Source organism: Spermophilus citellus, assembly GCF_964194105.1.
Source record: "Spermophilus citellus genome assembly, chromosome: 6".
Classification (NCBI taxonomy): Eukaryota; Metazoa; Chordata; class Mammalia; order Rodentia; family Sciuridae; genus Spermophilus; species Spermophilus citellus.
Window position 1 is genome coordinate 28,012,637 of NC_138187.1, and position 25,832 is coordinate 28,038,468.

The 25,832-nt window shown below is 53.4% G+C and overlaps 3 protein-coding genes and 1 long non-coding RNA gene across 4 annotated transcripts; 2 read left to right on the forward strand and 2 right to left on the reverse strand.

Annotated features, from left to right (window-relative positions):
• Nucleotides 1-41: 41 nt before the first annotated feature.
• BUD23 (BUD23 rRNA methyltransferase and ribosome maturation factor) lies at nucleotides 42-11,066 on the reverse strand. Its single transcript, XM_081297152.1, has 12 exons — nucleotides 10,946-11,066; nucleotides 10,810-10,847; nucleotides 8,424-8,519; nucleotides 8,251-8,333; nucleotides 8,056-8,152; nucleotides 5,842-5,938; nucleotides 4,669-4,719; nucleotides 3,921-4,006; nucleotides 3,743-3,788; nucleotides 3,386-3,444; nucleotides 412-501; nucleotides 42-298 (listed from the first exon to the last, which is right to left on the reverse strand). Exons 1-12 carry the CDS (start codon nucleotides 10,991-10,993, stop codon nucleotides 244-246), a joined length of 846 nt encoding a protein of 281 aa, XP_081153278.1. The 5' UTR covers nucleotides 10,994-11,066; the 3' UTR covers nucleotides 42-243.
• On the forward strand, nucleotides 227-8,049 carry LOC308650810. Its single transcript, XR_014022417.1, has 3 exons — nucleotides 227-350; nucleotides 4,762-4,919; nucleotides 6,559-8,049. It is a non-coding gene; the product is annotated as an uncharacterized lncRNA (long non-coding RNA).
• A 74-nt stretch (nucleotides 11,067-11,140) lies between the features above and the next one.
• DNAJC30 (DnaJ heat shock protein family (Hsp40) member C30) lies at nucleotides 11,141-17,955 on the forward strand. Its single transcript, XM_081297153.1, has one exon. It carries the CDS (start codon nucleotides 11,187-11,189, stop codon nucleotides 11,862-11,864), a length of 678 nt encoding a protein of 225 aa, XP_081153279.1. The 5' UTR covers nucleotides 11,141-11,186; the 3' UTR covers nucleotides 11,865-17,955.
• A 124-nt stretch (nucleotides 17,956-18,079) lies between these two features.
• Nucleotides 18,080-21,962, reverse strand: VPS37D (VPS37D subunit of ESCRT-I). Its single transcript, XM_081297154.1, has 4 exons — nucleotides 21,728-21,962; nucleotides 20,297-20,468; nucleotides 19,733-19,815; nucleotides 18,080-19,165 (listed from the first exon to the last, which is right to left on the reverse strand). The coding sequence occupies exons 1-4, from the start codon at nucleotides 21,863-21,865 to the stop codon at nucleotides 18,803-18,805; spliced, it is 756 nt and encodes a 251-aa protein (XP_081153280.1). The 5' UTR covers nucleotides 21,866-21,962; the 3' UTR covers nucleotides 18,080-18,802.
• Nucleotides 21,963-25,832: the final 3,870 nt, after the last annotated feature.

Here is a 25,832-nt window from a genome sequence, read left to right on the forward strand (position 1 = left end):
TAGACTAGCTGGGGCAGAGGGAGGACAGAATGGGAGTTCACTTCCATGCAAAATGGTTTATTGCTTTTAGAATAAAACAAGAAATCCTTATAACTTTTTTAGTGAAAATAATTTTAGAACTTTTCTAAAATACTATGTTGTCAATTGCAGAAGTAATCACTTCAAAACAGAAAACTTCCTGGGGGCGAGAGCTGAGATGGCGGCTCCCATGATGGGTCAGAGCTGTCCAGAGGTGGCCGCCACTCAGAAGCGTGGCTTGCGCTTGCGGCCGGTGTACTGAGTGTCGGGTCGGACTTCCCTGTGGGTGACAACAGTGTCTCAGGATAAAGAACCCACAGCCCTCCCAGCAGGTGAGCCCTCAATGGCCATGGCCACCGCCCCCCACGTCAGTGCTCCCTGCCCGCTACTCACTTGCCCTGACGTCTGCGGCGCTCCTTCTTCTCCAGCACCCACTCTCGGCTCTTCCTCACCAGGCTTCGCCGCGCCAGCCTGTGGGGAACCCTGGGCCAGAGGCATGGCCATGAGTGGTGGACTGAGCTGCCCCTCGGCATATGCTGACAGTTTGGGAGTTTTCCCCCAGTAAAGGTGGTCTCTCACTGCCCCCTCCTGCAAGTACTCCCTCTTCCATGATGGCGCGTCCCCAGGACAGCCCCCTTCCTAGTACAGGTGCTGGGGCCAGAGGTGTGCGGCCTTCACTTGGCATCTCTGTGGCAACTATGCTGGGTGCACATACTTCCTGCCTCTAGGGGCTGCACTACTTTGGGGTCAACTTTGGCCAAGAGCAGGTCAGAGCTGGCAGTGCCAAGGAAAGCCAGAGGCCCCCTGCCTAGGGCTGCCACAGGGGGCCCTGATGGTCCTGTGGAGTTTGGATGCCTGGAAGTGACCAAAGGGCTCCCAGCTGCTCATGTCTGAGGTAGGAAAACAAGACTACCCGGCTCCTGGCAGCCCCGACGAGGACCTCGAAGACTAATCTTGGCCCCCAGCTCTGGCTGAGGAGACGAGAACCCCACAGCGCCACGGGAGAGAGGCCACACTCTCCCTTGCACTGGTCCCCTAAAGCTACATCCCGGCCTGGCAGCAACGCTTCCAGCACAACACAGGCAAAGCTGCCTGCCACTCCCCAAGCACCCGCAGCACAGCCTGTGGAACCAGCCTTGTCCTTCAGGTACCCTCGAGTACACCAGGGCAGAGGCAATGCTCTCTAGGCAAAGCCAGTGTGGAGGCCCAAGAGCTGCTCAGGGTGTACCAGAAAGGAGCACAGAGAAGGACCAGAACAAGGGACCCAGGGTGAGGAAAGACAACTGGAAGAGCCCAGAAGACCCAGGAGAGTCCTGAGAAGCAAGCGAGGCCAGAGCCAGCAAGTCCCACTGAACCCCAGTCCTGTTGCACAGGTGCGTGCAGGAGCTCAGTCCCAGAAACCATAACGAAGCACTCAGCATGCAGCAGCCGCAAGCAGCAGTGGGAACGGCCTGGGGGACATAAGGGAGCAGGTGGCTGGAGTGTGACTCACAGGCCAAGAGAAAAGGGGGCGTGGCCTCAGGAGTTTGGAGGGTCAGTTAGGATGAAGAAGTGCGGACCAAACAGGAGCAGAAGAAGCAGAGGCACAGTCTCACCAGACAAAGCCTTCAACTTGTTCCTAATCCACCTATTTGAAATTGTCCTCAATGTGATGAAACAGTAGTGATAGTAAGTTAGAAGGCTGCAGCCACCCCTCTGTCCACATTGAGCCACGGATCAGGAGCCTGCAGAGCAAGGGAGCCACGAAGCACACACTCGCTGTGCTCCACACACGGTGACAGGGCAGGGTCAACCCCTTTTAAACAGCTGGGGAATGGTGCCCAGTCCTCCAGCTCACCCAAGTTTACAGCAAGGACATGTAGTCAGCAGACTCAGGTATGAGGACCAAGTGGCATAGGGGTCAACACAACTGTACCCTCCTCTGCCAAGCAGACAACCCCCCCACCCAGCCAAGAGGAACAACCACAGGGCCCCTCAGGGGTCAGAAGGAGTGGTCTGGTGGCTGCAGGAACACTCAGTTTTCACCTTGAGACTGGTTTCATCCAGCAGAACCAGGGAATAGCTTCCCTCTCAGCCACCACATAATCCACTACACATTCAAGAATCCCGAGCACCTTCTATTAACAAGAGGCTACTGTTGATCTAACGATCTGACACCAGCCCCACCAAGATTTCATTTTAGTTGGGGATACAAATAATAACCACACAAACAAAACACTTGACCCAGAGCAGGGACAGGTGGAGAATGAAGGCGACAGAAAGGCCACCACAGACAGTGGGCAGAGAATCGACAGGAGATGATGAACCTTTGAGAAGAGGTCCAGTGTTGCTCTTGGGCAAAAAACAAGTTGAAATTTGTTTTCAAGTTTCAACGGACGGACGGACAGCAGGGAACCTCGGCAGCGACAGTCTAGGCCAGATTTGGGGCACATGTTGAGGGAGGGATGACAGGACTCGTGGGTGGGCTGACTGGATGTCACACATGAGGAAGGACAGGAATGACTGACAAGGCAGGGAACTTGGGAGTCTGACGGGCAGGTGGTGAGTCCAGGCAAGGGGACTGAGAAGCCGGGAAACCTGCAGTGGACTGAGGCTAAGGCTGTGACGAGGGCTCTGAAATCCTGGCTGACATTTAAAGTGGCAGAGATGAGAGCAGTGGGCCAGGCTGCCCAGCACACCACCCAGGAGAACCCACAGCACACTGAGCAGGAACAGCCAGCAGGGCTGCAGGAAAGCAGGACAGGTTGAACAGCCAAGAACATGTCCAGAAGGGAGTGGCCCCTGTGTCAGACCCCACTGAGCACGCAGCTGAGATGAGGACACAGAGGGCAGGACTGAGAGGAGGCGGATCTGGCAAGATGGGGTCAGTGGGGAAGCTGAGGGCCTGCTAGGTCAGCAGAAGAGGAAGCAGGTGGAGGCGAGCAGGCGCTCTGCTTCCCAGGAAGCAGACAGACAGGGTGACAGTGGGCAGCTGATCCGGGTTGAGGGAGGATCTTTTCTGAAACAGGATAAATTGTGTGCAGATGCGAATGACCCAGGAGAGTGGAGATGAGGATGCAGGAGAGGGAAGGGGAGCCAGGAGGGAGCCACGCAGGGACGGGGCCCAGGTGCGTGGAGGGGGCAGCCTGCCACGAGGGGCAAGGGCATGTGCGGGCTGACTAAGGGAGTTGAGCTGCCCAGACACCCAGAAGTGTCCCACCCTCCAGCTCCAGCAGAAGCAGGCACAGTTCAAGAGCGATGTCCAGTTCCAGTCCCACCATGGCATCCCCACTGTATCTGAGGCTGAGGCTTGGGATGAAAGCAGAGAAACACTACAAATCTGGTGGCAACAGGCCCTGCCCCTAACCGGACTCCACAACTGCTTTACCTCTTATTAGTGAATATGGACTCAGTGGCCCCCTCTTCCTCCTGATTTTCGCTCAACCCCTGTAGGAAACAAAGTGCTCTTAGACCACCCTGGAGATCCGCAACCCTGTTGCCCAATCCAGACCCTGAGCCCAAGCCCCTGCAATAGGCACAAGGTCTTTTCCAGAAAGAGCCAACACCCTTTGGGACCTGCGGGGCAGGCAGTCTCTGCCTCCAGGTTGCAGAAACAACATTCCTGGCTCTGAGCTCTGGGGCTTGGGCCACCTTGACCTCTGTTGTTCTCTCAGAATGCTCTTCAGGCTAAGCTCCACAGCTGGAAATGCTGGAGACACAGGCCTAGAAACCCAGGGTCCCTCACCTTCGGCAGGAAGGTTGAAGGCCCAGAAAACAGACAGAGGTAGAACCTGAAACGAGAATGTAAGGGAGGCCCTGACTCAGAGCCCTGCGGGAAGTGGCGAGTCCCACTGGCCCTGGGACCCACCCTGGCACCACCCTGGTTCATCGGCTGGCCTAGACAGCCCACCAACCCCGCTCACTTCTTTGCTTTGGCACTGTTGGGGTAGTCCACCACCACGCCACCCGTGAAGCCGGCCTTCGTGGCCTGGGTTGTGATCAGCTCCAACTGAGGAGAAAAGGGCGGGGAGCTAGGCAGGGGAGGCTGAAGGAGAAGGCACATCCCTCCCCTCAAGCTGCCAGGCTGCTGCCCAGACATGGAAGGCCTTTCTCCATAAGACGCCTTCAGTTAGTCCCACAACCCCCAGAGCCACAAAGAGGCCTGCACCTCCCTTGGGGGATTAGAGAAGGGAGATCCCCCGGGTCTCCCTCTCCAGCCCAGGAACCCATCTCTTCATTCTAACCTCAGCAAATGAATGGCCACCAGCTGGGAGCCACTCACTCATGTGTTAGTCAAGGGGACTCGTCCTGTCTGAGTGGACATGAATTCATCATTTCTACCCACAAGGCCCAGAGCAGACACCTGCTCACTCCTTGCCCTCCCACCATTTATCTGGTTGAGGAAATCCCACTACCTGTAATACCACCTTGTCTGTCAGGAGAAGACAAGACACCTAACTGGTATCATGGACACCACCCCTCTTAGGATAACCAGTCACCATCAGGGGCTGCAGGGCCCACTCTTGGGTGCTCAGTCCCTGTTCCCACTGACAGCCTGTGAAGTTCCTTGTCTGTGGTCTCCTGGCTGCCAGAGGGCAGCCGAGGGAGCACCAAGGCAGCTCCCTGTTCTGCACTCGCCACCAACTGCCACCCCCAGCAGCCAGGGCTCACCTGCTCAGAGTTCTCAGGGTACAGCTGCAGGATGGCACGGGCACCACGGGCCTGGGGGCAACAGAAATGTCACTGCCTCACAAATGCCCTCAGGATCAGGACCAGGCGGCCTTCCTTCACTAAAGACTCATGAGCTCCCAGCGTGTGCAGGACGCTGATCTTAGGGCCAGAGATATCTTCATGAACAAAAAACACTCCCAAATGGTCGGAGCCCACTTTTTGGTGGTGGAGGCAACCAACTGACAGCAGTGGTAAGTGCCAAAAGGAACACTCAGTAGGCTGGAGGGGGCGGGCTCCTGGGCTCCCTTTGGTTTAAGGCAGGCCTCGCTCTGAGGGCCCTGGGCGGAGTACTGATGTGGGGGCAGCTGCCGCTGGAATGAGTGAGGAAGGGGGAGCACCAAGGCCCCTGCAGCTCCGAGATGCACCCAGGGTGCGAGAGGGAGAAACCCAAAACCCTCAAGACCAGCAGCCAGCCACCTCCAGGGACCACTTGCCCAGGAAAGTGGGGTGAGGAGGGGGGACTAGGGTGGCAAACACACCCAGGTCTTTCAAACTGTGAAAGAGTTCCTTTAGGATTTAGAATTTCAAAACCCATGACTGAATCTTAGGAAAAAAATGAAATCAACACCATTCCAGTTACAGAGACAAAATAAAGCTAACAAATGCTCTTAATGATAAGTAATCAACCTGCTCCCATCTCGGGCCGACATCAGTGGGGGGGAACAGAGAGGGAGAGACGTGGGAAGGGTACACCTTCCGGAGTGCCCTCTGTGCTGGCCATGCCATCCTGTCCTCACTCTGCTCAGCCCACGTCCCCAACTTCTGATTAAAATGTAGCAGAAAGCCCCAACTTCGTAGGATGCTCTTAAAAGCCCTCTGGCAACTGACCCTGTGTAATATCATCTCCCAGAAACCCAAGGAACTGTGATCAACAGAGGCTGCCCTATTCCAAGTTCATACCTGGGTCTCATACTGACTCCAGTGTCTTTGGGGATTGATTAGTGTCAGCCCACTGCACCTGGACTTCTGTTTTGGCTAAGGGCCTGGATAGCGGCAACCACAGTAAGGTCCTGTCACCCCTCCCATCATGGGACCCCTCAACTCCACAACCCAACCTGCAGGGGTGGGTAGGAAGGACAGCCAGCCTGGAAAAGGAGGAGACCTCATACTCACCAAAACAGAATACAGAGAGGAAAAAAAGTGGTACAGGCGCTTGGCAGGAATGTCGGACTTCTTGTTGGCATTACAGAGCCACTGCACAGCAGAGATGCTGGAAGGAAAGGAATCAATCAGGAGAGGGACCAACCCTTGGCCTCCCCGACTCCAGGCTTCTTCAGGCCTCTGGCACCTTCCACCATGGCCTCCTGCCCGGAACACCTTTCTTGGAAAGTGCTGGCCCATTCTTGGGCACTCTTACAAACTGGATCAAGCTAGCCAGCTGTAGGGAAGGCAGCGCTCACCTCCTGAGTCAGGCCCCCCACTCCCTTCCCAGTCAAGGAAGGGCACCCAACTGGTCCAGCTGCCCCTTTATGCTAAGGTGCTTCCTTCTGTGCCTGCCCAGGGTCTTTGCAGTCCTGATCTAAGCCTTCAGCAGTTCCCATGTCCCCCTCTCAGCTTGCCCCCACCTCAGCACCCAGGAGCATTTCAAATGCTTCTCAACCTCCCCTCACTCTGCTTCCATCTCAAACAGCCTTCCTCAAACAGATTGATTGAATTGCTCCCCACCCCCATCATCTACTAAATAAAGCCCCGATGCCGTGGGATGCTCCTAAAAGCCCCCTGGGAACTGACCCTGTGCAATATCAACTCCTATGAAACCCTGCGTTCACCCTGTACTACCTGGCTCCCTCCCACCTACCGATGCCCTCTCTTGCTCCTCTTCTCTTGCAGGCCCCTCACTACCTGAATCCCACCCAGCTCCTCTCCTTCAAGGCCTTCTGCTCTTCTTCACAACTCTGGCAGGCCCCACAACTCCCCAGCGCACACCCCACAAGTGGCTTTGTGTTCAGCGGCCTGGCTGTCTACAGCCCTCGTAAAGCACAGACAATCTTAAAAGCAGCAACTGTGTTTTATTTCTACATATTCCACAGCACTCTGTACAACGTCTTACATATACAAAATGTTTTTTAAAAAATACACCATAACATCTCTTTTCTTAAAAACAAAAATGAGCCAGGCATGGTGGCACACACCTATAATCCCAGCAACTCAGGAGGCTGAGACAGGAGGATTGCAAGTTTGAAACCAGCCTCAGAAACTTAGCAACACTCTGTTTCAGAATAAAAAATAAAAAAGGACTGGGGATGTAGCTCAGAGGTAAAGCACCCCTGGGCTCAATCCCTGGTACCAAAACAAACAAAAATAATAATAATAAAAAAATGAAGTTGGTGCAGCCATCCACATCTCTAATCCCAGTGACTTGGGAGGCTGAAGCAGGAAGACTGCAAGTTAGAGGTCAGCTCTGGCAACTTAGCAAGATCCTAAAAAGAGCTAGGGTTGTGGCTCAATGGTAGAGCATTCTGGATTCAACCCCAGTACCAAGAGCGGGGGGAGCTGGGGGTGCAGCTCAACAGTAGACTCTACACTTAGGATGCATGAGCCCCCGCACCCCCCCCCCCCACACACACACACAACCACTCGCTCCTGATATACATACTATAATACTGGCCTTTGGTTTCTCACAGCTTAGAACACCTCACCTAATCATTACTGAAAAAACAACTGCTACCCTTGAAATGTCCCCTGACCTAAGTCTTACTCCTACATGTAAGAAAATCTTCAAATTCAAATATTGATTCCTCACACTAATCCTACCCCCAACCTAGGATTGCCAAAGGAGGTATCCCCAACTGAAGGACTGTAACTTCTCCCTTATCCCAGCTTCCACTCCCAGCAACAGGGCACTGCTCCAAACACTGAACAGAACTCAGCTAGGAAGACAAAGAAAAACTTCATATTTCCAAGTCATTTCAGTGTTCTAAGATCTTTTACCAAACTAAAAACATGCCCCAAACTTGACCCAACAACCAAGAAAGAGCTCCAAAGCCAATGAAGACATTAGAGTATCCCAGGCACTCTCCACTAGTTGTTTGAAAAGAAGAAAACAAGACGTCTTCCAAGGCCCACGACATGGCTTCTAGAGGCTCAAAGCCCCTCGACCCCAGCATATACAAGCACACAGAGAATCCATACTGAAGGGTCTGAACCTGGCAATGCAAGCTGATCACAGTAGACAGTTTTGAAATTAAGCACACATTTTTGGGCCTTCTGCAATAAATCTGAAAATCCCAGGAGATGTATACTTTCAAATATCCTGTGTGACTCTGCTATAGCCAACTTTGGGAGTACTGGCCTACAAAATTAAGAACAGGAAATGAAGACCCTCACCTGATACAACCATCAAAGGAGCCTGGTTTGAAGGGGATACCCTGGCCCATATCCCCCAAAAGCAGGTCTCCTTCCGTGTCTCGGTCCAAGGCTGCATCTACATGGGAGAAAAGGACATAAGAGAAGCAGACAAGGAGTACAGCTGCGCCCTACTCATGAGGGTGGCCACCCTGGTGTGAGACAGGGAATACTCACCCAGCATGGCAGGGCTGATGTCAATGCCCACCCAATAGTGCCCTTCATCTGAGAGATAATCTCCACTCAGCCCAGAACCACATCTGGAAGACACAATGGACAGGGAAGGCCTCAGTACTACTGAGTAGCAAAAATGCTGCCCAGGCAACCTGAACCAGGCCCTAGGATCTCACCCAATGTCCAACAGGTAGCAGGGCTGACCCTCGGGCAGATTAAGGAGCTCCAGTGCTCGCCCAGCCATCTTGGTCTGAACATCGATCATCCGTGAGCTGGGAAGGCAGAGTACAGTGAGTGATAAAGGAGTGCTGGGCTTACACCTCACCAGAACAAAAAACCCAGAAGAAGGGAACCATCAGCCAGAGGTACTCCTTCTTGACCCTGCTCCTTGTAATTATAACTTAAATCTATTTAAGAGTGGTCCTAAAAGTTCATGGAATACAACAACATGCTATTTTATTGTGACATAAATTATATACACCAGGGCTGGGGATGTGGCTCAAGCGGTAGCGAGCTCGACTGGCATGCGTGCGGCCCGGGTTCGATCCTCAGCACCACATACAAAGATGTTGTGTCCGCCGAGAACTAAAAAATAAATATTAAAAATTCTCTCTCTCTCTCTCCCCCCCCTCACTCTCTCTTTAAAAAAAAAAAAAATTATATACACCAGCTGCTAAGCTGATGTGAAGGGAGCAAATCCTTTAGATAATAACCAACCAGTGACTAGCTACAGCTCCATCATGCTTCAATGTTCTACTACTTATAAATGTATTCTTCCAAAGAGAAAGTGACTCTCATATATAAGAATTAAAAATGCACAACAAGAACCTAAAGCAGGGTCGGGTATGGTGGCACACTTCTGTGATCCAAGCAACTCAGAACGCTGAGACAGGATCAAAAGTTTGAGGCCAGCCTCAACAACTTGGTGAGACCTTAAGCGACTTAGTGAGAGCCTGTCTCAAAATAAAAAATAAAAAGGGTTGAGGATGTAGCTTAGTGATAAAGCCCCAGTTCTAAAAACAAAAGAACAAACAAAAACCTATAGCAGGGGTTGGGGATACCCATGGGTGGTAAAGTACATGGCTAGCATGCATCAGGCCCTGGGTTCAATCCCTACTACCACAAAATAAATAAACAAACAAACAAAAAAAACCAAATAGGGCAAATAAATACAGCATGGAGTTCGATTCTCAGCACCACACTTAAATAAATGAGTAAAATAAAGGTCCATCAATATCTAAAAATAAATAGATAAAAACAAAATCATAAGAAATAACATGCAAGTCTTGTGTGACCGTTAAGTAACTACAATTAAAAAGTAGGTAAACTGGGGCTGGGGATGTGGCTCAAGCAGGAGGGTGCTCGCCTGGTATGCTCGGGGCGCTAATAAAATAAAGATGTTGTGTCCACCGAAAACTAAAAACTAAAACTTAAAAAATTCTCTCTTAAAAAAAAAGTAGGTAAACTGCAGTAAGTTTATTTGTAACTCCATATGTCAAATAATGGTTTATTTAATCTAATATGCCCCAATTTTTTTGGTGGGCAGGGTACCAGGGATTGAACTCAGGGACACTTGACCACTGAGCCACATCCTCAGCCCTATTTTGTATTTTATTCAGAGTCAGGGTCTCACTGAGTTGCTTAGTGCCTCGCTGTTGCTGAGGCTGGCTTTGAACTCATGATCCTTCTGTCTCAGTCTCTCAAGCTGCTGGGATTACTGGCATGCTCACCTCACCTGCCCCAAATATTTATTTTGATATATTATCAACATAAAACATTATAAGACATTTTACATTATCTCCAAACAAAATCACTCAGATCATATTTCAATAGATGGCTTCAGGCTGCCACAATTAACAGGTCTATAGTATATCCAACCTTCTCAAGATCAGGGGCAAGAAAAAAAGAATCACACTCCAGTTTTCAAAATGCCTAAACATGGAGCTCTGCAGATGGAAGTCTATGTGTGACTCGTAAAGACAAGTGGACCAGAGGTTTTTGCTGACCCTCTCCGTCTTGAACTCCAATTTGAACGGGAAGGAAAACCCGGGTATCCTGTAGAATTTTCGACAGCGTCGTATACTGGAAAGGGCAGTTTCGGAAGTCCCCGCTGAAGCTTCTACTTGCCAAATGACTCTGCACCTGTCCCAGTAGCTACCCTCCAGGTACCTCAGATACCTGTGCCAACGGCCAGCCGTCGTGCAAACGTAATGCGACAACGTACCTCGATCATGCGAACCTACCTATTATTTCCTCCCCACCCACAGAACCGACCCTCGACAACGCCCTCCGCCCCTTTCGCCAGGCGCTGGAACAGCGGCCGCCCTGCGCTCGGAACGCCACCGGGTAAAGCAGGCACGACCGCAGCTGGGCGCCGCGGTTACCGAGGCCCCACGGGGATCACGGCTTAACGCTGCCTTGACGGAGGCAGAGAAGTGGCCTCACTCAGCTCCCTGCTCTCCCCCGCCCCAACATTCTGCGTGTTTTCCAAGTAATGCCGACACTCGGGGCAGCTGCCGGGCCCCGGCCCCCCGACGCCGCGGGATTCCAGGCTCCCCTCACTTGCGAACGTATTTCCGGGCTTCATTCTGGTCGTAAAACTGCGGGGAAGAAGAAGAGAAAGGCAAGTAGAGGAAAGAATTCAGACGCCACAGCCCTAGAAGAGGAGAAAGCGATACCCGCGGGCCAAGCGCCTCACCAGCTCCGGGGGTCCGCTGTGCTCGGGTCTCCGACCCCGAGACGCCATCCTCTAGCCTCCTCAGCACGCCGGCGTTCCCGGAGCCCGGCTTTTATGTCATCAGCCCCGCGACTGCCTCGTAACGCGCATGCTCCGCCCCTCTCCCCGCCTTCTCGTGCACTTGATTGGCTACCTGCCGGCGCCGTCGCGACCAACACGCGGTTCCCATTGGTTAACCCAGCGCCGCCCACCTCCCTTCAAGATGGCAGCTCCGCGCCGGCCTTGGTGGCCGCGGTTGTTCCTGTGGAAATTGTGGCAAACCCAGAGGTTTCCACAGAATTCGGCGATACACCCGGACCTGCGAGCGAGGACTTACTCCGGAGGAGACGGCCCATACTCGCGCACGGCGCTCTACGAGCTGCTCGGCGTTTCTTCTACAGCCACCCAGGCGCAGATCAAGGCGGCTTACTACCGGCAGAGCTTCCTCTACCATCCCGACCGCAACTCGGGAAGCGCCGAGGCTGCCGAGCGCTTCACACGCATCTCCCAGGCCTACCTGGTGCTGGGCAGTGCCACCCTCCGTCGCAAGTACGACCGCGGACTGCTCAGCGACCAGGACCTACTCGGGCCGGGTGTCCGGCCCTCGGCGGCGCCCGCGGCCGACCCGTCTCCCCGCGCCCCGCCGTCCAGCCGCCGGGCCCGTGAGGCTGGCGGGGCCGCCTCGGGCGCCCCCCGCACCATGTTCAACTTCGACGCCTTCTACCAGGCGCACTACGGAGAGCAGCTGCAGCGCGAGCAGCGCCTCCGGGCCCGGCGGGAGGCTCTTCGCAAACAGCAGGAGGACCAGGCCAGGAAGGGGTTCCAGTGGGAGGAAACCCGGGACGCGACTTTCATTTTTCTTCTCCTCTTAATATTCATCCTCATTGGCCTTCGTATTTGATGAGAGACGGGAGGGCAGGAGAACTGCCCAGCCAGCCCCGAGAAAACGCCCTTTCCTGTCCTCTGAACCATTGGCGTTGCGTAGTCTACCTCTGTTGGGGTCGGAAGGGATGTGCCCCTTGACCTCCCGAACCCGTGCATCCTAACTGGTGACCTACACATCCCTGCGGTCCAGAAAAGGAGGCTTCTCGATGCCCAAGAGGTCCCAGCATGAAGAATCCCAAAGGCCCGAAGTGGAGGGTTTTCGGGAGTCCCTTGGTTGCCTGCTTCCAGAGGTCGCCTTCCAGATGTCCACTTCAGGAATTCTCGCTCTGGCTTGATCGAAAAGCCCTGAGCAATATTTGTCTGCTACTGCCCCGTATTTGTGTCTCTGGGCTCCTGGGTAACCTTGAAACGTGCCATATGCCCAGTTGTTGGCTGCCAAAAGAAAAATTCTGGGGCTGTACGACACTTGTCTTTCTGTGTGTTCCCCACGCCACAGATGTGGACTGATCCAGGGTAAGGATGTGGTGCATGGAGAGCTTACTGCTCCTCAAGAGTCTGCCCCACACCACTCTCCCTTCTGTTGGTGGCACATGGGAGTGAGAAAACAAGGTCATCAGGCATAAGGAGTGTGTGCCCCATGTCCATATGAATCTAGTGTGTGACCTTGGAGAAGGAGTGAATCATTTGCTCTCTTGAGGCCTGTCACCCTTTATTAACCATAGTTCTAGACCTTAGTGATTACAGCATGAAGGGCAGAATTCACCTTGGGACTGTATGCCTGTCACCTGGTCAGCCCTTTATTAGCCAGTCTGATTGCTAACTGTGCAGCCCGTCTCCTCCAAGAAATAGACTGACTTGGAGCTTCAGTCCCTGGAGGGTGGCCCATACTCCTGTTTAATTTGCAGTGCTTATCAGAGGCCCCATAAGCCATGTCCTGAAAACCAAGCCACTGGAGGCTGTGAGAAACTCGGGGGGTTTGGAGTAGCCAGGCCTCCTGAGGGTCAGAAGCCTTGTTGGTCAAAGTGGAGAGTGTTCCTCCTGCACAACTGCATGAAGGGCTGTTTGGAGTTTTGGGTATTTGGTTTTTCTCTCTGGTGCTGAGCAGCTGGGCAGTAAGACTCCTTTCACTTACCACCTATGAGAGTGGGATGGCCATGAGATGGCAGAAGCTGGAGTGTCTATGCCCAGAGCTGAGTATAAAGCTGTGGGAGAGGAAAACCCTTATAGGATGTCTAGGCCAGGTTGAGGACCCAAGTCTAGGGTGTAAGCAAAGCCCACCCAAAGGTGCTTAGGTATGTTAATGCCAGCTTGTGCTCTTGATGTTTTGTGTAAGATCCTTGTATAAATTGGGGTATACCCACATATAGTCCAGCTTGATCTCTTGAAAACTATTTGATTATCTTGCCTAGGAGGCGGGGGTAAATTAGTCATTAGATTCCCAGTGATCATGATTCCGCAGTAAAGATTCAAACCCATGTAGATTCAGAGCTGCTTGGCTCTGAGCCTTGATTTACTGGTAGAAGGTTTTGGTTATTTTTTTAATTTTGTTTTGTTTGGTACCGGGGATTGAACTCAAGGGCACGAAGACACTGAGCCACATCCCAAGTCCTATTTTGTATTTTATTTAGAGACAGAGTCTCACTGAGTTTTTTAGCACCTCACTTTTACTGAGGCTGGCTTTGAACTCGCTATCCTCCTGCCTTAGCCTCCCTAGCTGCTGGGATTATAGGTGGGTCCTGGCGACCCACTAGGGGATATATGTACTTTTTAAAAGAACATTTAATGTTGTTATGTTTCAAGTTCTCTTTGTACATATAAACTAGGGGAAGCAGAGCTTAGCAGAATGTGCACAAGTGAGTGATTTCTCATCCAAGAAAGCAAGGCTTGACAGTACTTGGGGTGGGGGCTTTTGTTTCCATCAGAAGGGCTCTTTAGTTTGGGTTTGTAAAAGCACTAGGGATCTGTAACACCATGCACCCATGACATAGACCTCACGTTTGTCTTCTCCCAGCCAAGAATGTTTCCTGTGGCCCTAGAACCAGTAAATACATAGAATTTTACAGGTTTCAGACTGGGGGGATGGTTCTCAACATGAAAATTCTGGGGACGTTCCATAACATTCTATGCAACTCTAAACAGGTTAGTCTGTAAAGTTTATTAAGCATCATCCACCTGTCAGCCTCTCCTGTGACTGTGACAAGGACCACTGCACTCTGAGAGTGTCCATCCCCATAGGCTTCTGGTCTTTTTTTAGGCCACAGCCGGGCTCTGAGAGGCTCTATCCCTGCTGTTCCTAAAACTGAGTCTGAGTCTTCATGGAAAGGGAGATGTGTGGGAGGACTTTGAAGGATCCCCAACTGGTTCCCATGATAACATTTGTCTCCCCCTTTCCTGATTGTCTGAGTCTTACTCTACCTGCCCTGGCAAGAGGAGGCTGCCATGGACACTAGCCTCTGCCTTGTAGGGCTTTTCCCCCTGGTCCCGATCCTGCAGGAAGGCTCAGACATGCCCAGTCTTAGTCATTTTTCTTCTTTTGGTTGCAAACTAAAATCTCCCCTGAAGTTTGGACCTAGAACAAGAGACTAGCAAAAAGGGCCAAATCTGCCTCAGGCTGTGCTCAGTAGGGTGGGGAAGGGGGTGCAAGTACAGTAGAGGCCAAGAGAGCACCAGGCCCAGGTGGGAAGACTTGGGCAGCCAGCAGGGACCAAGACGCATGTGTGTAGACAGCTGTGTGTGTCCTTGGAGTTGATCAGAACTGTGTTCCTTTTGAGCCAAACTGCTCCCCCCTCGTTGCTCTTTTACTTTATTGCTGGGTAAACTAACCCTTTGCAGATCCCAGCATTGACAGTAAGAATCCTACTTTCTTCTGAGATCCGGGCTGTCATCCTGTGGGTGCATCTTCAGCCTCTGTCATGGAACCAGAGGGAGCCAGCCTTAGTCCAAGGAGTCATCCCTTGGATCACAATTGACTCAGGTCTTCACAGGTGCCAAGTGATTGGCACCAACACTCCTTTTTTTGAGAAATGGGAGAAGCCTGAGTCTTGAACCTTTGGGCTTTCAGGGAGGTCACCAGACCCCACGAAAACAGGTGAAGAGAAGGGACATTGGTCAGTGGTGGTACTCCTTCAGTCCTCTCCCTCACACCCCCTCTTTTTTTTTTTTTTTTTTAGAATTTTAATATTTATTTTTTTAGTTTTTTGGCGGACACAACATCTTTGTTTGTATGTGGTGCTGAGGCTCGAACCCGGGTCGCACGCATGCCAGGTGAGTGCGCTACCGCTTGAGCCACATCCCCAGCCCTCACACCCCCTCTTTTAAAGTGCTATGGATTGAACCCAGGGCCTCACACCTGACCCTGAGCATGTACTTTACCACTGAGTTACATCCCCACCCCCATCCATGCTCTTGAAGTTGGTGCACAAGAATGTGGGCTCTAACCTGGCCTTTGCGTACTCTCGATTCATCTGCCTGTAATTAAGTCACATCCTGCCATCTGCCATGCACAAGAGCATGGCAGAGAACCTGCCTCTCCTGCCCCCCAGCTCAGCTGCATCTGGGATGCAGCTTATAGCCCAGAGAGATTTGTGCAGAGCAGCTGAGTGTCCCTCTGTTAAGGTATGTGGACCTTCTGACCTTGCATTCCCAAGAACGCTCTCATCACAGCAGGTAGCCCATATGGGGGTTCATCTCTCACTGGCTGTCCTGAGGTCACTTGGTCCTGTGACTCTAGACATATCTCCAATTGCCATATCTCAGGCCTGGGATCCTGCGGCTAATCTTGAGGCTGGCTGACCTCCCGCTCACCCTACCTTTTCCCCTTTAGCATCCACACCCTCAGTCCAAGGAGGGGATGCATTAGACACAAGAAGGCCTATTTCAGAAGACTTGGGGGAGATAGATTTGTGGTTCATGGGCCACAACTAACCTGTTTGGCTGGGATGTGTCCTAAAATATCTTAAACCAACATTCAAAACTTGGGAGATTTTTGCAGAAAAATAGATTGCTAACCTCTTGAAAAATGAGAATATCTGCCACCATTTAGCTGACTTAACTTCCTGGGTACTGTGGGAGAAGCCAAGTTAACAGCCACTCACTCCTAGATGAACACTGCTTCCCAGGCTGCTGCATGCCCACCAGCTGGAAGAGGTGAGGTACACAAGGCCTCCATCCACACACACTTGCACCATGTCCCTAGAGCACAGAAATGTCTTTCTGCGTGTCCACCAAGAGGGAAAACCAACCAGCTTGTCCCTTTTAGAAACCATTCAGCAACCTCTTGTCTGGAAGGTTGGGGTGAGCCTATAGCCAGGGCTCTGCAAGGCCACAGTGGCTCAGGCCTGCATAGCTCAGTGAGCCCTGATGGTCCATCTCTGGACAAGAGAGGAAGCCTAGAAAATGATGGGAAGCCAGTGGTTCCCAAACCAGGAGACATATGTAAGACTTTCTGAGAAACAAGAATTTTGTGTTTATCTCAAAGGGTAGGAGATTTGTTATTTGGGGGTATTTTTGGTTTGGTTTATAAAAGCAGTAGTGTCTATAAAAGGACCTTGATGTAGTCCCTCAAGTTTGTACTTTTTCACAGAGGATCATAGTCAGGATCATTCCCTGGGGCCTTAGAACCTGGAAGCAGAAAGTCTTAGAAAGGAGGAAAGGCCCAGACTGCCTGACCTCTTCCAGAATACTCCATGTGCCTTCAAGCCAGGGGCTTCCTGAAGTTTTTTAGCCATCCAACTCGCCTCTCCCTTGGCCCACCCAGGAAGTCCACTCCATCCCCACCTACCTCAGGTCTTGACCAGGCTTGAGCTGAACACTGAGAGGCCTCACTCCCTTTTCAGGTGGGTCTGAGCTCTTGGTGGAAGGTGAGGTGTGTACATGGCCTTTGGAAGGACCGCATCTGGTTCCCATGGTATCACTCTTCTCCCTCCCCAGTCCCACTCTTACCTGGGTCTTTCCTTTGCTGTTCACCTGCCCTCTTCAGACTAGATGCTGCCTCTAGAGGCCATTCCCCAAGTCACGATAGCAGAGAAAAGCTTGGTCATGCCCAACCTCAGCTCCATCTCTCCTATAAAATCAAAACTCCTGGAAGCTGGGACGAGGAATGGATTCCAGGGCAAGAGAGGCCCAACCTGTCCCAGCTGAGACAAGAATGAAGGTTTCCCTCACTGATGAGTCGCTGTCGTCTCAGCAATGGAGCAATGAGGCCAGGGTGGGACAGGGTGTCTTGAGTGGGCACTCATGGTTTTAACTGTACCCCTACTAGGGGCAAGTGACTGGCCCAGAGGGCTCTCTGAAGCTCACATGGGCCTGCTCCTCCAGCTGTTGCCTAATCTCTAAAGGCCCATCAGGCACTGTGACGCCTCCATGTGAGCGCAGCACTCAGGGCCTTGACCGAGCGTGGTCTGCTTCCATTGGTCTCCTTTGACTCTGGCACCACAGGGGACAGTCCTTTAGAAATGCCAAAGCTAAACACCACACACGTGTGTTTCTCAACAGATCCCTCCTGGGACTTAGTTCCACTCCTTCCAGTCCTTATTCCTCCAAAGGTGCCCTTTTGGGATCTCTATCTTGTAGTGTCAAACTTCAGTGGGATACAGAGCCAACCCAAGACCTCCCTCATTCAAGATGGTGCAATTCTTACTCTCACGAACCAGACCAGGCCAACTTTGCAAGCTTCTATGGCACTCTGACAGTCCCCTGTGCCTGCAAGCACTTCCACACCTCCCTGAACATCATTCCTTTCCTTAGCCGGGACCCAGGTTGAGCCAGGGCATGTTCCTGCTCACCCATCTTCTTGTCCACACTCATCAGCCAAGTTGACTTCCAGTCTCCACCTGGCTGAAGACAAAGCCCTTCTGTCCCACAGACACTCCATCGCCCAGAGAGGTGGTCATCTGGCAGGCCAGAAGGAGCAGGTGCCATCCTGACTGGGCTTACAAGAGACCCCGGAAAAGAAAACGCGTACAGGTGGAGCAACTGGAGGCCGCCGTGGAGCAAAATGTGCTTCTGGCCAGAAGTGCTGGGAGATAAGATTTAGGAAGGGCTTTCACAGGTTGGTGACCAGAGGAGGCTTCTCAGAAGAGGCAGCAGCAGTACTGGACCTGCAGGACGCTGGGCTTTGGGTGGGTAGAGAGGAAGGGAGGGCATCTCGAGGAGGCGGCCCAGAGGCTGAACTGTGGAGGCTGCGCCCGAAGAATGGCTGGCCAAGGGAGCAGAGAGGAGTCTGGCAGCGCGTCATCCGCATCATCACATTTATTGACGGCCCCTAGGAAGCGGGGCTGGGGACAGAACATACAAAGACAAGGACCTGCCCTCAAAAAGGTTCCATTCTAAGGAGACAGGGACAGAAAAATACAGAATGGTCTTTCCTGGGGTGGCCTGCTCTCACTGGCGCAGGTCAGAGCCCTAGCCTATTTTGCCCCAGGGTCTGGAGCAGGTGCAGGGCACGTAGCAGCCCCAGGGCTGTGGTGTCCCTGCCCCGCAGCTGGGGCCTTGACCACCTGGCTCCTAGGTGGTGGGCCCCAGAACTGGGGGAAAAGCAGGCTCAAGACCTGATGGAAACACTCCCGTTGGCCTTGGTGTTGCGCACACCCAGTGGAGTGGCAGAGTGAGACAGGCCCCGAGGGGAAGCGGTACCGTCCTGGCCCCAGGCCCCAGGCCCTGTAGGTAAGTGAAGTTCTTCCATGGGGCTGGCCTGTCACCCCAGAGACCCCAGCCAGGGAGACAAGAAAGGCAGAGTTTCCTCATCGCCCGAGGCCCAGCACCCTGCCCACCCTACCCAAGCCCTCTCTGAGCCTCTTGGGGTGACCCTCCTCCCCAGCTCAGCCTCCAGGGCCAGGGCCTGCCTGAGGCCAGGGGGAGGGGCCTGCCCCTCCCCCCACCCAGGCAGTGGGGGAGGAGGAGGAGCCACGAATCAAGTTTGTCTAGGCCCCCCACTGGGGGGCCACAGCCTGGATCCTACCGGTGGGGGGGCTCTGGCTGAGAGGGCCGAGGGCTCAGCAGAGGGGCTGGGCCAAGAGGGCACCCAGGGGAGCCCTTGAGTGGTGGCACTGGGCGGGAGTCCAAGGGGGGCAGGCTCCGGGGCACTGATGGTGGCCCCCGGGCAGCCCCAGTGGGCAGGACAGCTGCAGCGGGGAAGGGCTTGGGGGGGTCCGCGGCCGCAGTGGGGGCTGGCTGGGCAGACCGCTCCCGTCGCCGCAGCAGCTCCTGCAGCTTCTCAGCCTGTGTCCGCCTCAGGTGCGCCAGGGCCCGGCCGCGCTGGAAGGCCGGCAGGAAGGCCTCCAGGCTCTGCTCCCCCAGCAGCAACTGCTCCATCTGCTCCTGGGCAGAGGGAGAGAAGGCTTGGGAGAAGCATGGCCAGGGACAGAGTCCCTCCCCATGGCGACCACCGCTGGGAACAAGGGCCCCTGCGTTCCAGTCTGGACCAGCCTGACTTGCTGAGTGACCAGGGATAAATGCCCTCCTTACTTCCAAAATGAGGATGTCATCACCAGACCTGCCAAGTCAAAGCTGAAGTAGGATCAGAGGTGGGGACATACAGGTGTCTCATCAAGAGAACTCAAGCAGGGTCCTCGTCCCCTGTGTCCTTCACCTCATGGGGTTCCACACTCCCAGCCTAGCACCAAGTCCACTCAGGTCTCCCGTAGACCCCTCCCAACTCCACTGCTCTGAGACATTCACAAGGGATCAAGAGCAAAAGTCATAGGTGGGGACAGTGAGCCATTCTATCCAGGGTTGGAGCTGTACAGACAGCCACAGTGGGCTATGGCAGGCACTCAGGGCAGGCTTCCCAGAGGAGAAGCTCCCAAGTCTTCGATGTAATGAGACCAGAGTGGATAGGATGGGTCTCCCTCTGGTCCCCATGCAGGCCCAGCCACCTCCCCTCACCTCCGCCTCCTGCTCAGCCTCTTCCAGCTCAGCCTGTAGCCAGCCCAGCGCACAGTGAGGGCTCCAGCGATGCATGCTCTCCTCTGAGGGTCACAGAGGGACACAGTGACCAGCTAGGATGGACAAGCCAGAGCCCCAAGGGCCGACTCTCCCACTGACTATGATTCCACACTGCCTGTCTCCTCTCTGGAGCCTTAGATTCCTCATTTGCACAGTGCCCATGTGATTACCTTGTGGGTCCCTTCCCAATAAGATTCTGCCCCAGTTCAGTGAAGAAGGGAAGGCAGTGACTTTGACTCCCAGAACACCCAGGGGGCACTTGGGTATTGGACCCAATTCTCCCACTTCCTGGGACCACACTCAGCCTCTCCAAGCCAGGTCCACCCACCTAGAGCCCCTTCCCCAACTCCATTTTCCAGAAGGCTAGGAATAGCACCCTTCAGATGTGCCAAGGAGTAGGTCTGCCCGAGTCCCACCCTTCAGAGCCTACTACATGCTCTGGTCAACTAGCCAGAAGGCCAACTGCTCCCCCACCCCAGGCAGTCCTTCCAGATGTCCCCTCACCAAGTCGCTGCAGCTTATCAGCACAGTTCTCAGCCACCTCTCGAAGCTCCTGGTACTTGATGGCCAGGGCTGCTCGGCCCATCTCCAGGCGGGGCCGCAAGGCCAGGTTCTCCTTGGCCAGGGCGTAGTTGGAGGCCAAGCATGCCTCCCGCTCCAGCTGCAGGCCCTGGAACTGCCAGCAGAGAAGAGCTAAGAGGGGCCCCCGGGAGTCTGCCCAGGCTCACCTTGCTGCCATCCTGGGCCATAGTAGTGCCCGTGGGCCAAGCTGAAGGCACCGGCAAGGCCCCAACCTTCAGGGCTGCAAGCCCAACAGGTGGAAGGAGTGCGGTGGCAGGGACTCAGTTTTGCCTTGAGCTCCTCTTTGGACCTCAGTTTCCTCTTCTACAAATCGAGTTCAAAACACCCGTCTTATGGAGTCATTGTGAGACTTAAGTGAACAAAACTATGAAGGCCTCTACAAATGTTAGTTAATTTTTAATTTTTCAATTAATATGTCTGCTCGGGTCCCTCAGGAGTTCCCCTCCCTCTTCTGTCCCATTTTCCATGCATGGGCAGCTTCGCTCCTATTCCAGGCCTTTGTCTGCTTCCTCCTCAGGTGTTTGTGCTGAAAACACTCCCACCCCAGGGCTGACTCTCCGGAGTGCTGTCTGCACCCTGTCCCTTGGCAGCCCCCCCAGTCAGGTCACCCTCTCTTCCCTTCACACCCCTCCCCTGCCCTCCAGTGGAATCCCACACCCCCGCGCATACACACCCCCTTTTCCTCCCAGATCCCCAGCACCTGCTTCCTGCTCTGGGCTGGCAGAAGGCGGCCCCCGGCCCTGGAGAAGTCTGGGAGGGCCGAGCCTCCCCGCCTGCCCCTGGGGAACGCACTCCCCTCCATCTGTCCCCTGTAGGATGCACCTGCCCCTCCTGTCTGCCTCCTGCCCCCGCGGACACCCAGCCCGGGCCTATCGCCCGTGAAACAGACAACTTTCTCCTCCGGTGGCCTCCGGAACGCGCGGCCCGCGCTCGGCAGCCCCCCCCCCCCCCGCGGCAGACACAAAGCCCCCTCCTGCGCCCAGACGGCGCAGCCCCCGGCGGAGCCCCGGGTGCCAGACAGGCCCCGAGTTCGCCCCGCGGAAGGCGCCTCCCCTCTCCGGCCCTGCGGAGCGCGGGCGCGCAAGCGGGGCCCCGACACGGCCGCCCCTACCCCCCGGAACACACCTCCCGAGCATCCGCCGGAGGACCCGCCTCGCGGCCGCCCCGGGCGCAAGGCGCCTCCCGGTCCCGCGCCCCGCCCGGCCGGGTGCCCCCTTCCCGGGCGGCCCCGCGGGGCCCATCGGACGTGCCCGGCGCCGCGCCCCGGCGGCCCGGCCCGGCCCGCGCTGCCGCGGTGGTCGCAGGTCCGGCAGGCCGCGGCCCGGCCCCCCGCCCCCGCGCCCCCCGCGCTACCTTCCTGCTGAGCCGCACGATCCGGTCCAGCTTGGGCTCATCCTGGAGCAGGTCCCGCAGCTGCCCGGTGCTGAGGATCCCAAAGCGCCCCGGGCTGCCGGGCTCCGGCCCCGCCCGCGCCGCCCGGGCCCGGTACATGCCGCCCGCCCGCGCCCCCAGCTCGGCTGCTGGCTCGGCCCGCTCGGCCCGCTCCGCCCCGGCTCCGCTCCGGCTCCGGGATCCGCTCCGGCTCCGGCCGCGCGCGCCGCTCCGCCGCCAGGGGGCGCCCCGCCTGCTCTTAAAGGGGCCGCGCCGCCGGGCTGGGGGTGGGGCAGGGAGGGGGCGGACCGCACCCCTGGCAGCCCCGGCCACGCAGCGCGGCGCGCACCCCAAAACCGGCCCAGAGGCTGAATGTCGGCTGCGGTGCGGAGGGCCTCTCAGCGCACCCCATCGCTCCGCCACCATTCACCTGGAGGCGTGGACCGTCCCCCCTAGTGCGTGTGTACAATTTGCAAGGCTCTTTCTCATTTACCCCTTGGATTTGCACGAATTTGAGTTTGGCAGGTGGCCAGGAGCTCCAGCTCTGCTGCCAACTTGGACAGGTCACTCGCCTTCCCCGAGCCTCAGTTTGCTCTTCTGTGAAATGGGACGGTGATACACAGGGAGCATTCGAGATCGCAGATGTTGAATGCCTTACCGGTAGTAGGTGACTTGGTACCCGATATGAGTTACTGTTACCTTGGAGATGAGGAAACATCTCAGAGATGATGTCAGCTCCCTGAAGTCCCATTACAGGCGAATGATAGACAATCCCAGTTCTTCCCTTTTGTGCAGGATCCAGAGAGCACATGATGCCTGTCTGTGCAGGGCACTGAATTATACACGCTGTGAGGACATTGTCCCTGCCCTCAGGGAGCTGTCCGATTAAGGCAGTCACATTCCCACTCAGCTTACTTTAGTAAAGACAGAGTGGCAGGTGTCAGTACACATTGGCTTCCAATTCCCATCTTTAGGAGTGGGCTTGTCAGGGCTGGGATATAGCTCAGTGGTAGAGCACTTGCCTAGCATGTGTGAGGCACTGGGTTCAAGTCTCAGCACTGCATATAAACAAATAAAATAAAGGTCCATGGGGCTGGAGTTGTGGCTCAGAGGTAGAGCGCTAGCGCACAGGCGAGGTCCTGGGTTCGATCCTCAGCACCACATTAAAATAAATAAATAAATAAATAAATAAATAAATAAATGTGTTGTGCCAGCCACAACTAAATAAAATATTTAAAAAGGGCTGGGGATGTGGCTCAAGTGGTAGCGTGTTTGCCTGGCATGCTGCGGCCCGGGTTCGATCCTCAGCACCACATACAAAGATGTTGTGTCCACCGAAAACTAAAAACAATAAATATTAGAATTCTCAAAAAAATATTTTAAAAATAGCATTAAAAAAAGTGGGCTTGGCCATTGACATTCCCCATCTCAGGAAATAGAAGCTCAGAGATTAAGTTACTTATATTAAATCAAACCTCAATGAGTGAGCTTGTTCCACTTCACCGCTTGCTCTGAAAATACAGGTGAAACCAGGATAATCAGAAAGTTTCATCAGAGCAGTGGACATCTGAGCTGGGTTTCAAAGGATGAATAGGAGTTCTGAAGGTTAAGGAGAAAATAATGGAACCAGAGAATTCCATAAACCAGGGAACAGGAGCCCACTGTCTCCAATGAGCTCTCAGGGATCTCCTAGACACTGTGCCTTCCCTGGCCTCCCTTGGCCTCTCACACCCTGGGCTGTCAGCCTCCTTCCTCCTAGGAGGTCAAGGTAAGATCTGAAGGTGGGGCTGGGATTGTGGCTCAGCGGTAGAGTGCTTGCCTAGCACAGGCGGGACCCGGGTTTGATCCTCAGCACCACATAAAAATAAAGGCATTGTATTGTGTCCATCTACACCTAAAAAATAAATATTTAAAAAAAAAGATCTGAAGATGGGACCTTCCTCCTCTTGTGAGGCCCAGAGCCCCAGAGCCTTGCTTGTGAGCCTTTCCCCACGCTCTTCAGACCCCCAGTCCTCTCCTCCCCAGCTCAGTAGCTAGCTCCACTGCTCAGTAAGGAGAAGCCTGTCCCAGGTCCTGCTTCACCTCTTTGGACATTCCTAGCACCTGCCCAGGGACCTGCTTCCCTCCCGCCTCCAGAAGAGGCAGCTCTCTTCCTTCCAAATGCCTCCCTGGAGTCTCACCTCCATTGAGTCTCACCTCCCCCTGAGCCCTGTAAGGTGCCTGGCGCACTCTGTCACTAACGTCTTCTGTTCTCTCTTCCACCCTTAATTTCTGCCTTTAGAATTACACCTCCCTCTCACCTCCCCATGGATATTTCTCAAGTTCCCGCTCTGCTCTCCACTTTCTGCCCCACCCCCACCACCCCATTACTTGATTCAATCGCCTTGAACCTCACTCCCACCATGCCAGGGGCTTTTCTCTAGCCAAGGTTATCCACTCCTTACTTCCTGTCAGTATTCTTTTTCACATGCCAAATTATTGACCGCCATTTTTTTTTTTTTTTTTTGCTAAACATCTACCAGAAACCAGGCATTTCATATCTATCAAGCTGGCAAAAATTAAAAAGTCAGATACTATCCAGTGATGGTGAGGACAGGAACACCCAGCGTACCTAAGCAGGACTTGTGGGAGAGAGCATCGGCTGGCTTTGGAGAGCAGTTTGACAAACAAGAAATTCAAAGAGGCTTGTGCCACCCCCTCCCCAACTATTTCTCTCTATATTAGACAGAATAATGCCCTTGTCCAAAGAAACTCCCTGGAACCTGTGAATATGGGACCTTACATGGCAAAAAGGGCCTTCGCAGATGCCTCTGACTTAAGGATCTGGAGATGGGGAGATGATCCTGGATCATGTAGTCACAAGAGGGAGGCAGAAGGGTCTGAATGGGAGAAGGAGATATGACAATGGCAGCAGAGAGAAATCTGAAGATGTTACATTACTGGCTTTGAAGAGGAAGCCATAGATCACAATCATCTAAAAGCTGGAGAGAGCAAGGAAATAGATGCTCTCCTGGAGACTCCAAGAGGGGAAGACTGCCTGTGCCTCAGTTTCTGCCAAAACCCATTTTGGAATCCTGACATCCAGAAGTGCAGGATAATCAATTTGTGTCATTTTAAGCTGCAGGTTTGATGGTGATTTGTAACAAAAGCAATAGAAAAGAAATACTAACTCCTAGGAATTCTTGCTCCCTTGGACTGAGACAATTGGACAGAATGTTCCCAGTGGCAGTATTTGTAATTACAAAAAAAACTGGAAGCTGCTTAGCAAGTGCCTGTAATCCCAGTGGCTCTGGAGGCTGAGGCAGAAGGATCACAAGTTGAAATCCAGTCTCAACAATTTGGCACAGCTCTAAGAAACTTAGCAAGAGCCTGTCTCAAAATAAAAAATAAAAAGGGCTGGGGATGTGGCTTGGTGGTTAAGTGTCCCTGGAATCCCTGGTGCCCCCCCCCCAAAACTCATTCCATAGGATACTACTTTTTATATAAAGTTCAGGAATAGGCAAAACTACATATTTTTTGCAAATAAGTACAGAGTAAAAAAGTAGCAACAATAAACATCAAATTCAAGAGCACAGCTACCCAGTGGAAGGAATATGGAATTGGTGGTAGGGAGGGCAGTAGATGCTGGAGATTTCATGGCAAGGATGGTTTGATCTCTCTTTCTCTCTCTCTCACTTTTTAATTTCTTTTTTCCCAGTGCTGAGGACTGGCCCTAGGGTCTTGTGCACACTAGGCAAATGCTCTACCTCTGAACTACATCCCCAGTCTGAGGTTGATTTGATCTCTCTCTTTTTTTAAAAATAAAATAAAATAAAGTTATTTATTTTAAAATAAAACAAATAACTTTATTTTATCTATTTATTTTTAAATAAAATAAATAACTTTATTTTATTTATTTATTTTTATGTGGTGCTGAGGATCAAACCCAGGACCTTGCACATGCTAGGTGAGTACCACTGAACCACAACTCCAGGCCTTCATTTGATCTCTTAAGCTGAGTGAGGGTACATACACAGGTGCATACTATATTATGCTTTTTGGTAAGTCTGAAAGTTTTTATACAAACTGAACAATTTTTGAGGGTCTG

Coding starts and splice junctions, on each gene's coding strand:
- BUD23 (XM_081297152.1), bottom strand. CDS start 10,993: ATGGCGTCTCGGGGTCGGAGACCCGAGCACAGCGGACCCCCGGAGCTG. Junction 10,848..10,945: donor ACAGCGGACCCCCGGAGCTG/GTGAGGCGCTTG, acceptor TCTTCCCCGCAG/TTTTACGACCAGAATGAAGC. Junction 5,939..8,055: donor TCCTTTGATGGTTGTATCAG/GTGAGGGTCTTC, acceptor CTTTCCTTCCAG/CATCTCTGCTGTGCAGTGGC.
- DNAJC30 (XM_081297153.1), top strand. CDS start 11,187: ATGGCAGCTCCGCGCCGGCCTTGGTGGCCGCGGTTGTTCCTGTGGAAA.
- VPS37D (XM_081297154.1), bottom strand. CDS start 21,865: ATGTACCGGGCCCGGGCGGCGCGGGCGGGGCCGGAGCCCGGCAGCCCG. Junction 19,816..20,296: donor TGATAAGCTGCAGCGACTTG/GTGAGGGGACAT, acceptor TGTGACCCTCAG/AGGAGAGCATGCATCGCTGG. Junction 19,166..19,732: donor AGGCTGAGCAGGAGGCGGAG/GTGAGGGGAGGT, acceptor CCCTCTGCCCAG/GAGCAGATGGAGCAGTTGCT.